The sequence below is a fragment of the Platalea leucorodia genome, assembly GCF_965183815.1.
Source record: "Platalea leucorodia genome assembly, chromosome: 15".
NCBI lineage: Eukaryota > Metazoa > Chordata > Aves > Pelecaniformes > Threskiornithidae > Platalea > Platalea leucorodia.
The window spans coordinates 194165-206439 of record NC_138837.1 but is presented as its reverse complement, the minus strand read 5'-3'; the positions used below and the strand labels follow the sequence as shown (position 1 = coordinate 206439).

Genomic DNA, 12275 nt, shown 5'->3' with positions numbered 1-12275 from the left:
ATACCCTTGATACCAATGAGAATAGCTGCAAACTTGCTCAAAATAGCTAGAAAGTAGCCTTGAACCAGGCTGCCATAAGGCATGTTGCAGATAGAGGCTCTGAGCAAATAGAATTTTTACAGCCTTTACTCTAACTACATTTTGGTGTGCCACTTGACAAGAGGGGACAGTGAAGAGCTGCTATATGGGATCTAAATCTAGGTAGGATCTCCAGGTCATGGAGGAATCTTGGTGACTCAATCTGGTTTTACTCAGCATCAAGACTGCTGCAGAGCCATTCCAATACTGGAGAAATTTGGGATCTTTCCTTCATTCTGATGTGTAAGGTGCCCGGTCCATGCTGGCAGTGTGTAAATGTTAGTAACTCTTGTGTGTTGGATGATGGCTGAAGCACCTCCCAGTATGGTTGGACGCTTTCTAATAGGTAAGTTCAGAAGAGCTGAAAACAGGAATTGAGGTTTGGGTTGTTGTTCCGCCCCCCCAATGTGAGTAAGACTGGGATATGGAAACAAAGCAGATAGAAGCAGGACCAGGGTGCTATTTATGTTTATCTAGTTGTTTCCCTAGTATGACCTGAAATCTAATATGAGGTGTAAGCTCTACTATAAGATATGATAAAATAGTATGTGTACCCATAACTTTCACGAGAGTGAGAGAGGACAAAGGAAGAGCAGGTGTTGCTGATCTTGACAAACCTGTGGGAAATTGTCTTCTAAACAGATGAATTTTTTTCTTTTTTTTCCTTTTTTTTTTTTCCCCCCTCTGCTTTTGTATATACTTTGTTAATCCAGGCATTCTTATAAACAGCAAAGTCCAGTCAAATCCAAACCAAGAAACAAGAAAGGAGAGTGAGAGAATGGAATGAGCATACAGAAGAGGGACAAGGTGTGTTCAGGCCACACTAGGGAAAACCTTGTGCCCAAAGGAGAGATGATTTCTTCTAGGTTATTTTTTCAACAGTCAAGCTCAGGTCATTCAATAGGTTACTTACGAAGTAAATAGATATACATGCAGTTCACTGGCTTACTTGGCAGAGACTGCTAGTCTTAGAATCATAGAATAATAGAATTGTTAAGGTTGGAAAAGACCCTTAAGATCATCAAGTCCAACTGTTAACCTAACACTGTCAAGTCCACCACTGAACAGTGTCCCTAAGCACCACATCTCCCCGTCTTTTAAATACCTCCAGGGATGGGGACTCAACCACTTCCCTGGGCAGCCTGTGCCAGTGCCCAACTACTCTTTCAGTGAAGAAGTTTTTCCTAATATCCAACCTAAATCTGCCCTGGCGCAGCTTGAGGCCGTTTCCTCTTGTCCTATCACTTGTTACTTGGGAGAAGAGACTGACCCCCACCTCACTACAACCTCCTTTCAAGTAGTTGTAGAACCTGATAAGGGGATGTGGAAGCTAGGCAACATGTAAGGAGTGATAATGGAAAGAAGAATGCTGTAGGATTTTTAACATAAAGGTGGCAGCAAGCGCCAACAACCATCAGAAATAACTCACTATAGTTATCAGTAGGCAATCTATTGGGGAATTGACTGTGATCTCTCAGATTTAAAATATTGTCCATGATAATGTATAAATGGACAAAACTAACCATGCTGGCCTTTTCAGCTAATATTCTTAAGTGAAAATCTAATTTTCTGTGGTTTCCAAGCATGTGAACACAGAGACAAAAATATACTGCTATAGGTACGTTAACAGAGCTGTACTCAAAGCATACCAAGAAAGCAAACTCAATTACTCTGTTGTGGTTTAGCCTCAGCCAGCAACTAAACACCACATAGCCACTTGCTCACTCCCTCCTCCCCAGTGGGGTGGGGGAGAGAATCAGAAGAGTAAAAGTGAGAAAACTCATGGGTTGAGATAAGAACAATTTAATAATTGAAATAAAATAATGTAAAATGGTAGTAGTAATAGTAATAATAATATACAAAGCAAGTGATGCACAATGCAGTTGCTCACCACCTGCCAACCGATGCCCAGCCCATCCCCGAGCAGTGATTGCTGCCCCTGGGCCAACTCCCCCCCAGTTTATAAACGGAGCACATTGTCATATGGTATGGAATAGCCCTTTGGCCAGTCTGGGTCAGCTGTCCCGGCTGTGCCCCCTCCCAGCTTCTTGTGCACCTGGCAGAACATGGGAAGCTGAAAAGGCCTTGACCAGTATAAACACTGCTTAGCAACAACTAAAACATCAGTGTGTGATCAACATTATTCTCATCCTTAATCCAAAACACAGCACTATACCAGCTACTAGGAAGAAAATTAACTATACCCCAACCAAAACCAGGACATGCTCCCTCTTCCTTTAAACGTCACTCATCTTTTGGCTTGGGATATTATTGTAGTTGAGAGAAGTAGAAGCATATCAGCATACTTAATCCATAGGTCCAGAACCCCAGACTACTAATACAGATTACAAAAATGGAGGCTGTTTTTGTTAGAAAATAGAACAAATAAAACAGTTATTGAAAACATACATAACTTTTAATGATAGACAGTTCTGTCTGTCTAGAGATAGAAGTGTGTAGAGATGGAAATGAAGACAAGTTCAGAATGGTTTTTTTTAGAACGTATTAAACCCCAGATTGCTCTTAAGCTAAAAGCGTTAAGATGGTCTGAGTCATATGAACCTCTCCTTAATTAACTATACACTTATCTGTGAGATATATTACTTCTTCAAGAAAGAGTATTTTTAATATGGGAAGAAAATTTTTAATGGACTGGTCTGGGCCAGTGAAGGAAGTTAAACTAGACTGTAAAACTTTACCTGATTTCTAAGCATCTTTTTTCTTTGTTTTCACTCCAGTGTGACTGGAAATTCCACTTGGCTTATATGTTGTTCTGTTGTTAATCCAACTCTATTCCACTCATTTATAAGGTCTAAACATCCTTTTTGGTTTTGGTGGGGTTATCAAATCATACTTTGGCCACTCTCTTATCTATCATGTCAATGGTTCTGAAAGGGATATGGTTCTTTCTTAGTCCAGATTCACAGATTGGTGGGGGCTTGAGAGACAGGTTAGTTGTGGCCTTATGGTTTCCTAGCAAAACATTAACAGTTCATAACGAACTGAGTTTGTTCTTGCTTATCACTGCCTCTATGTCTGTGTCTTCATTTTTCAATGACAGTTCATGAAATTTCTTCACCCATTCCTCCCTAAGCAGTGGAAGGATTTTCCAGAATGCACGAATGAATACGCTAAAAACTAAAGAAATCGGGTAGGCACTTTCAGCCTGGCTAATGCTGGACATAATCCAGTGTGACCCAGTGAGCCATTTATTTGTTAAAGTGGCAGAGATCTGAAGAAACAGATACGTAGGAAGCACAGCACTAACGAGAAAAAGCCTTGTGAGGGATTTCCATAAAGTATTCCTAAGTCTGAGAGCAGAAACATCAATGGAAATCTTCCAGACAGCATTTGAGATATGCAAAATTCTACAGCAAGACTGAATCTGAGCCATAAAACTATGTAATAGTGAAGTATGGGATGTACTCAACATGTGAGTGAGATTTTGCTCATGCAGATACTCAATACTACTAAAATCTAACAAAATTGCCTGGTCTGCCTTTTTTTTTTTTCCATAAGCTGTAAAGAAGAAAACCTTAGTAAGCCGCATGGCTTTTCTTAAATTTGCTAGACTATTGCTGGTGGTCTGTAACTTACAGCTCTACATAATGAGACATGACTAGAGAACACATAACAACATTTTAATTTCAGGAAAGAATTTATATTTTCCCAGATGGAAATCTTATTTCCAGTGGTTTGTTGTTTGGGGTTTTTTTTGTTTGTTTTTTGGGGTTTTTTTTAATCTGAGTAAGTTTGAGGCATACTTACTACCAGGAGATTACATGAAAATAATTTGTTTTCACTGCACAAACTTAATACGCTTCCAAAGATCTGATTATTATCAGTAATTAATGCAGGCATACTGAAATTCTCTCAGGAGTGTGTGGCTTAGGTGTGGTCCATGCATTTCACTCTAGTAGCTTTCCTTCCCTTTTAAAAAATTGCGCTTGACTAGCGTAGTTGCATTTCCTGTTGTTTTAATAGCTGGAATTTATTGAGAAAATTTAACATTCTAAAGCTAGAAGAGTGAAACTGAGCCAGCTAGCTATTTTCCTGAAACTAAGAGTGCTCTTTTCAAGGCAGGGCAAGAAAGCAAGGGGCAGAGGGGGAGTCATTAATTATAAACATGCTCAAAAAACAGTATGGAAAATTCATGTGGAAATATGGTAGATTTTTATGCTGCACAAGTTATTTTCCTGCTCCAAAGAGCGTTCCTTTCTTTGTTATGCAAAAAGGAAGCACTAACTTCCCTGCGCAGCTCATAGAATAGTTCAGGAATATATAAATTAAAGTCTGCCTTTTAGCTGACCCTAAATGTTTGAGCAGTCCTTTAAAGAAAAATCAGACTGAGATAATGTTTTTGAGACACTATAGCAATAGCTGCAGTGATCCCGGAATGGAGCATGTACAGTGATTTCTATTCAGTCTATTTGAATACAGCGTTCACAGCAGACTCAGTACCTTTTGTACAGCATTTTCTCCCTGCATTCGTAAAGAATTTCCCTTCCAGGGCCACTGAGGTCAGTAAGATTTTTGTGAATGACTTCTGAGACTAGGAGATTATTCTGTTTGTCTTTTTAACTAAATTACAGAGCCAAAAAGTAGCAGCACTTAACCAGGCAAAGATGCCTGTGATGCTTGTTTTTTCTACTGCATGTCATCTTATAGTGAATTTTATGAATACTGACTCCTGAAAAATATTTAATCTGTATATCATTCATGCTTTCAAAAGATACTGCATTTGCTAACCTTCCTTCTCAAGCTTTGGAAGTAAGAATTCTCTCTTTCAAGGAAAGAATTTGGAATTTATATATTAGAAGCTTCAGGCTGGCTTCAATAGAGGTGGAAGAGCAAATAGCACAGGAATATCAAGTCTCTGAGACCTCTTGGCAGTCAGGTACTGGGAATATGAGTCCCAAGACTTGGACAATTTATAATAACTTGCAGTCTGAGTAAAATGCACTTACACAAAAATCTTTTTTCTAACGGGTATTTTATTTTGGGCTGCTTGCTAACTTAAGAGGAACTAAAAACTTGCAATGCTTTTGTACTCAGCACTTACATAAATGGTAAAAAGATGTTCCTGAAAAGCTATGGTGGTTTTTGGAAAGGATAAAATGGTCAAGTCCCATCCTCCCTGCAGAGCTTCACAGGCAGATTCTGTGTCTGAGACCATCCTGGACATGTCTATGAGATGCACTGAAATGCTGTGCTGTTACTACAGGTTATAGCACAGTTCTCCTATAGAGCTGCAATTTTATCATGCGATCCTGAGGAGGTTCTCAGCTGAGTTTGATGGGTGGAATGGAAAACAAGAGTAAACAATCGGGAAGATACCAGTAGTGCTCTTACTTGTGCCAGAGAATTTTGGTAGTAGGTTGCTTACATTCACCTGATAACTCATTTGCTGAAAAGCCAGAAATGTTAGCATATGTCGAGTTCTCAGGCTGACTTACCTTTTTCTTCTTGAAAAGGTTTTGTGAAGCTGATTTAATTTTCTATTTTATGTTGTTGTTTAGAACATGCAATTTTTCTGTTCTTACTCACTTTTTTAAACTGGTAATTTTAATGCTGTAGAAGAACCTGTGTGAGGTTCTAAATTTCACCCATTAATCAGATGAGAAATTTTTGCTTTGTGCATATGAGTGTGCTAGTGCATTTACTTCTGTGCAATAGAATTTCCCATTTGTGAATCTCTTAATTTTATTTGGTAGCAAAATGAAGGACAGTTCTCCAGCCCTGTAGGTCAAATTCATTGTTTTTACTATGCATTTTGTTGTTGGGGAGGGGTGGCTTATAAAGAAGACAGGCCATAATCTTCTTGGAGGTGCACAGCAAAGGGATAAGAGGCAATAGTCACAAGTTGTAACATGGGAAATTGCAACTGGATATAAACAGAAAGAAAAAATACTGTTGGAATGCTTAAGGAGCACTGGATTAAGTTGATCAGTCTCCATCCCTAAACTTATAAGGCTCTTAGCAACCTTTTCCAACTTTGATGTAGCCCTGCTTTGAGCAGGAGATTGGACTAGATTGACCTTCTGAACTAAGTTATCCTGTGCTGCCAGCACAAAGCGTGCATAAAATACCACCAGATTGGAATTCCAAGATTCTAATTCTTCTCTAAAAGAATACCATTGTACTGCTATAAAAAGGTTTTAGAGTGTTTATAGATCTGATACGTTTTTACAAACATTTATCTCGTCATTCTTCTTTTCTGAGTTTTAATTTCACCCACCTTCTTTGCAGACTGAGATCAGAAAAGGAATTATGTATGTGAACTAATAATAGTATGAAGAAAAAATAAATGATATTGGGATAGAACTTTAATTTGGGGAATTCTGGGAATGTTTTCAAAAATCATTATATCTGATTAGTCCAGAAAGAGGGAAGTTCTCACTCACAGGAAATACTGGTTTTTATCTGAAACAATTCATATTTGTGTAATATTTATCTAATAGTAAAACAGTATCTTCCACAGATGACTTAGTAACTCCTAGTACATAAGGTGGTTTGCAAACACGTAGAGCACACTCCTTAACCCAATCCCTAACACATACTTGGGGGATTAATATAGTCTTTTGTTTCTTTAATCTACTTCTTTTCTTCTACCAGTTGAATTCACACCCAAAAAGCTCTATAAAACCAAGACACATATCAGGTTAGTTTTCTGGGATCACAATACTGTGTTTGGGCTTTTAGAGCTTTTAGTTTGATTTTGATTTCTTCTGCGATTTGGAGGAAGGTGTTTCAGGGGATATTCTGGGAGGCTGCGGATGTTGAGTCAGACTTCTGTGACACTGTTCATAGCTATTGTAATATTTTAGTTAATGTATGTGTTCTGTGATGTATTAAGAGATTTTTCCAGAGTTCACAGGAATTGAAAAGTATAAATCTTAGTTTATTGTGGCAAGTGGTCAGAAAGCATATTCTGACAGTGCTGTTACTGAACTATTAGAAGAATATGTGAATTAAATGATAAGGTGAAATGTTGAAAAAGCTGCAGTTTACAAAGCTGTCTCAAGGGCTTGTGCATGACAATTGCCATGTGCTATTGTTTCCAGTGGATTCTGCCTCAGTACAAACTTTACAGTGTATTTTCAGAATGATTCTATTTCAGATCTAACAGAAGATTAGAATATTTCTACTTAGCTTGTTTTTAAATAAAATTGTTCTTGATCATAGAATGATAGGTTGGATTGGGTTAGGTTGGAGAAGACCCTTAAGATCATCACGTCCAACTGATAACCTAGCACTGCAAAGTCCACCACTAAACTATGTCCCTAAGCACCACATCTCCCCGCTTTTAAATACCTCCAGGGATGGGGACTCAACCACTTCCCTGGACAGCCTGTGCCAGTGCCTCACTACCCTTTCGGTGAAGAAAGTTTTCCTAATATCCCATCTAAACCTCCCCTGGAGTAAATTGAGGCCATTTCCTCTTGTCGTGTCACTTGCTACTTGGGAAAAGAGACCAACCCTACCTCGCTACAGCCTCCTTTCAGGTAGTTGTAGAGAGTGATAAGGTCTCCCCCCAGCCTCCTTTTCTCCAGGCTAAACAACCCCAGCTCCCTCAGCCGCTCCATGTAAGACTTGTGCTCTAGACCCTTCACCAGCTTCGTTGCCCTTCTTTGGACATGCTCCAGCACCTCAATGTCCTTCTTGTAGTGAGGGGCCCAAAACTGAACACAGGATTTGAGGTACGGCCTCACCAGTGCTGAGTACACGGGGACGATCACTTCCCTAGTCCTGCTGGCCACACTATTTCTGATACAAGCCAGGATGCTATCGGCCACCTTGGCCACCTGGGCACACTGCTGGCTCATATTCAGCCAGCTGTCAACCACCACCCCCAGGTCCTTTTCCGCCAGGTAGCTCTGCAGCCACTCCTCCCCAAGCCTGTAGCATTGCATGGGGTTGTTGTGACCCGAGTGCAGGACCCAGCACTGAGCCTTGTTGAACCTCATACAGTTGGCCTCAGCCCATTGATCCAGCGTGTCCAGATCCCTCTGTAGGGCCTTCCTGACCTCCAGCAGATCAACGCTCCCACCCAGCTTGGTGTCGTCTCCAAACTTACCAAGGGTGCAGTCGATCCCTTCATCCAGATGATTGATACAGATACTAAACAGAACTGGCCCCAGTACTGAGCCCTGGGGAGCACCACTTGTGACTGGCTGCCAACTGGATTTAACTCCCTTCACCACAACTCTTTGGGCTCAGCCATCCAGCCAGTTTTTACCCGGTGAAGAATACACCTGTCCAAGCCATGAGCAGCCAGTTTCTGCAGGGGAGTGCTGTGGGGAAACGGTGTCAAAGGCTTTACTGAAGTCCAGGCAGACAACATCCACAGCCTTTCCCTCATCCACTAAGTGGGTCACCTTGTCATAGAAGGAGATCAGGTAAGTCAAGCAGGACCTGCCTTTCATAAACCCATGCTGATTCCCTGGTTGTCCCGTATGTGCCATGTGATGGCACTCAGGATGATCTGCTCCATAGCCTTCCCCGGCATCGAGGTCCGGCTGACAGGCCTGCAGTTCCCCGGATCTTCCTTCTGGCCTTCCTTGTAGATGGGTGTCACATTTGCCAACTTGTAGTCAGCTGGGACCTCCCCGGTTAGGCAGGACTGCTGAGAGATGATTGAAAGATCACGATGGACCATGAACTGTTGCTAACCAACGCTCGACATCGATAGCTATGAGGCTTCAAGATAAGCAGAGAAAGGAGCTGATGAGAGTGTATTTTAATAGAGCCTTGTCTCAAAACAGTTAAATAGTAAGTAGCTACAAAATATAGTTTGACCATGTTTGTATCAACTCAAAAAAATTGATTAATGTGTCTCTACCTTTAGCTAGCAGTTGTCTCTATACGATGTGCGAAAATCAGATAAAGGACTACTGCTTTGAGCTGCCTCCATTGGTCCAAGCTTTCATGCAGTCTGGAGTGCTTAGTAGAATCATAGCAAGTGACGCACATCATTGTGCACAGTTTTGTTGTTTTTTTTTTTTTTTTTTTTTTTTTTTAATTCATACATAATCATTACGTTTTGAGATGCAAAAAGATTGATTTAATCCTGCTAGAACTTAGCTATATTTTGCTCTAAGTTCACTGTATAAACTGTGGTTTCCTCTTTGAAATGCACATCCAGCAGAATCTGATCTGCACTTCATTTTATCAGTAGAAGAAAGAATATTGAAGACTGTATATAAAAGATTTCTCTTCTAAGTGGTATTACAGTATTTGGGTTGCATCCACTTCATTATTGTTTATCACTACTGGCAATGGCTTTCTATTTGCGTAAATTTTGTATAAATTGCTCATAAACCTGTGTTCAATGTTATATGATTACAAATCTAAGCACTTTGTATTTCCTGCAAATTGAGTGTGCAGTTATGGGATTTTTTAATAAGAAAAAGTAAAACCTATGTTAAGAATGGATGAAGCTGCACTTTCTTTCTTGTATTGTCTGGTTTGGGTATGTCTGGCTGTCACATGGCTCCATGAAGAGGCAAAAGAGCAGCAAGTCTCCTTTATACAGTGATTGCCCTCACTCATTTCAGGAGGTCTTAGTCACAGAGTGACCATGTGGCCAAGGACACACTGGAGATGACGAAGTGTATCGTTACAACTCTGTCTTAGCAGACTAACTATTCCACTTCCCTAAGAGATGAAGCGCTGTGCATTACAACTGGGTTCCTTCCTATGATCTGGACCAAAGGCCTGATCAACAGACAGCATAACTAGAAGTCCTAAAAGAAATTAATTTTACACACACGCTCAGAGCCTCTGTACTCCTTCCCTGCATTCATACAATTGAAATACTAAAACTGATTAAAGTATTCTCAGAAAAGGCAAGAGTGTTACTCTTCCTCATCTTTATTTAAATGCATTCAATTAGTTACTGAAGCAAACAGATGATTCTTGCTTTATGCTTTCATAGTAGCTTTCATGAGTTTTGCAAAACTGTTGCAGAATTATCTTTAGTTTTCCAGAGTTAAAAACTAAAACTTTCTAGGCAATCTCAGTGATGATTCAGTTTTCTCAAACTTGATGATTGTATATTGTATGTACTTCCCAGTCAGTAGTTTTCCCTTTGTGATTGCTTTCTAACTGTTCTAGGGCTGTAAAAGAAGCCCGCTACAAATCATAATGGTATGTGTGAAACTGAATGGCATGTGTTGATAAAAAGCAGTTGGCGCCATGCAACAAATGTTATGCTGTATCATGAATTAATTTCAGACTTAAGCCTGCCTTTTTCTTTCTTATGTAATTTGTAAAGGTAAAAGTTCTGTACAACAGAGGCTAACTGTGCAAAATACCTGCTTACTAAACATTGGACATAGGTATATTTTTGATGATGAAGATAGCTGACATCTTGCCACACACAACTTCTGTATATGCTTCTTTACCAACCAAAAATGACACTTTGTCTAGTCAGCCAGTGCTTTGGAAAAGTGCAATACAAATAAGAACAATCAGCACTTTTGGCAACTACAATAATCACCATCTTTCTGTATTTACTGAGAAGTCCAGGCCTAGGCAAATAACTATGCCATTTTTTCAATTAAGAAATTAATCAATAAAAACCTTTTCTTTTATGCTTTTTTAAATCATCACATAATCAAAACTTGAATTTCATTTCCTGTTGTCTTCTAGCAAATGCAGCCTGGATCCTCAGCCAAAACATGCACTAATATCTTAATGTAGTGAATAGTGGCAGACCTAGAAGGCACTACAGTGCAGTGCTAAACTCTGTTCACTGTGGCCAGAGGCTGTTGTGCTTGCTGTCAGCTCCACGCAGGCTGCCTGTACCGTCATCAGCAGTTCATGGCAGCTGTCACTCTCTTTTTTTTAGTGTCCTTGCTATGGTCCTGCAAATTGCTCATAGTAGACATTAGCCTATATAAGCGCACATGAGGAAAATCTTTTTGGTCTTTTTTTAAGAGGTGTCATAGAACTCAAGCGCTAGTTATGAAATTTTTTCAACATGCAAATCCCAAGCTCTCCTTTGTTTAATGGCCCCAGACCACAGTAGGGGTGAATAGTTGCTGGCTGTTATGTTCGTTAAAAATTATGCAACTATTTCTGTTTGAAACATTAGATCAGTTGATTGATTGGTTTGTTTGTTTCAGGAATTTATCTCTTGGATTTAATCTACATTGATTCTGCATATCCCGCTTCAGGCAGCATTATGGAGAATGAACAAAGATCCAATCAAATGAACAATATTCTCCGAATAATAGCTGATCTGCAAGACTCCTGTAACTATGGTTGGTAAATTTTGTTATACCTATTAAGCCTTAACTAAACTTTGTTTAGTACAACATTGTGAAAGCAGGTTTTGGCCCTCTGTAAAGGCAACACAAGAGGCTAACATCGGTAGAGTTGAACACTAAGTGATGTAGCTTCCGCTTCTGTGCAGTTTCAGTCTTACTAGTAAATTATGCAAATAAGCATGTATTCTAAATTGTAAGAGCTATAACAGAAGTTATGCATTTACTGCAACATGTGGACTACAAATGATATACTTTTCAAGTACAGCTATTGCATTTGGGATATATTCTGTTTCCACCAGAGGCAGTCAGAGTGAATTATCTTAATATCTTTCCTTTCCTTTGCAGTAGATGTGATGTCTTTGGAGTGCAGAATGTGTTAATTTCATTATAATTTTATTGTTAGTATCCTGATGATATGTCTGCAAAACAAAATACAAATATTTCAATCTATACGACAGTTGTTAAATTGTGTGTTAAGCTTTTCCACATACCTCACTTGTTGATGAAGTGAGGAACATGAGGGGGATGCTTGTTTTTGTTAACAAGATTTTACTCTAAAATTCATTTCTGCAATTCTAGCCTGTTAGTGAACCCTTATGTCAAGAAACTGCTGGGTTTGGGGTCTTGACAAATACTCAGCGTATTGTTGGTGACTTAGCATGACTTTTTATTATTTAAACATGAAACAAGCTGGAAAACCTTGAGAGCAGCTGTACAATTAGATAAATTCAGAACATTTAAATGCTACAGCTCTGGAGCGTTTTGAATGGAAAAAAATTAAATGTTAGATTGCGAGAAATTACTTGTGTATGCTTAAGTATCCAGCGCTTGTCCTTTGTTGTCAGCTTCAGTATTATAAAGTATTTAAAGGTAGGGACTAGGCATAATAATGTATGATTCTGAATAGCTAGATTATGCAGTTCT

At 39.4% G+C, this 12275-nt stretch overlaps 1 protein-coding gene across 8 annotated transcripts in view; it reads left to right on the top strand.

The window, feature by feature from the left end:
* RALGPS1 (Ral GEF with PH domain and SH3 binding motif 1) overlaps window positions 1-12275 on the top strand; it is a 155317-nt gene that overhangs the window by 108363 nt on the left and 34679 nt on the right. For all 8 annotated transcript variants that reach the window (XR_014229803.1, XM_082327151.1, XM_082327152.1 and 5 more), the window contains one exon: window positions 11208-11345. Coding sequence is in view for 7 of the 8 variants with exons in the window: in XM_082327151.1 (XP_082183277.1) it covers window positions 11208-11345 (138 nt within the window). In the remaining variant the exon portion in view is untranslated. The remainder of the gene's footprint in view (window positions 1-11207; window positions 11346-12275) is intronic.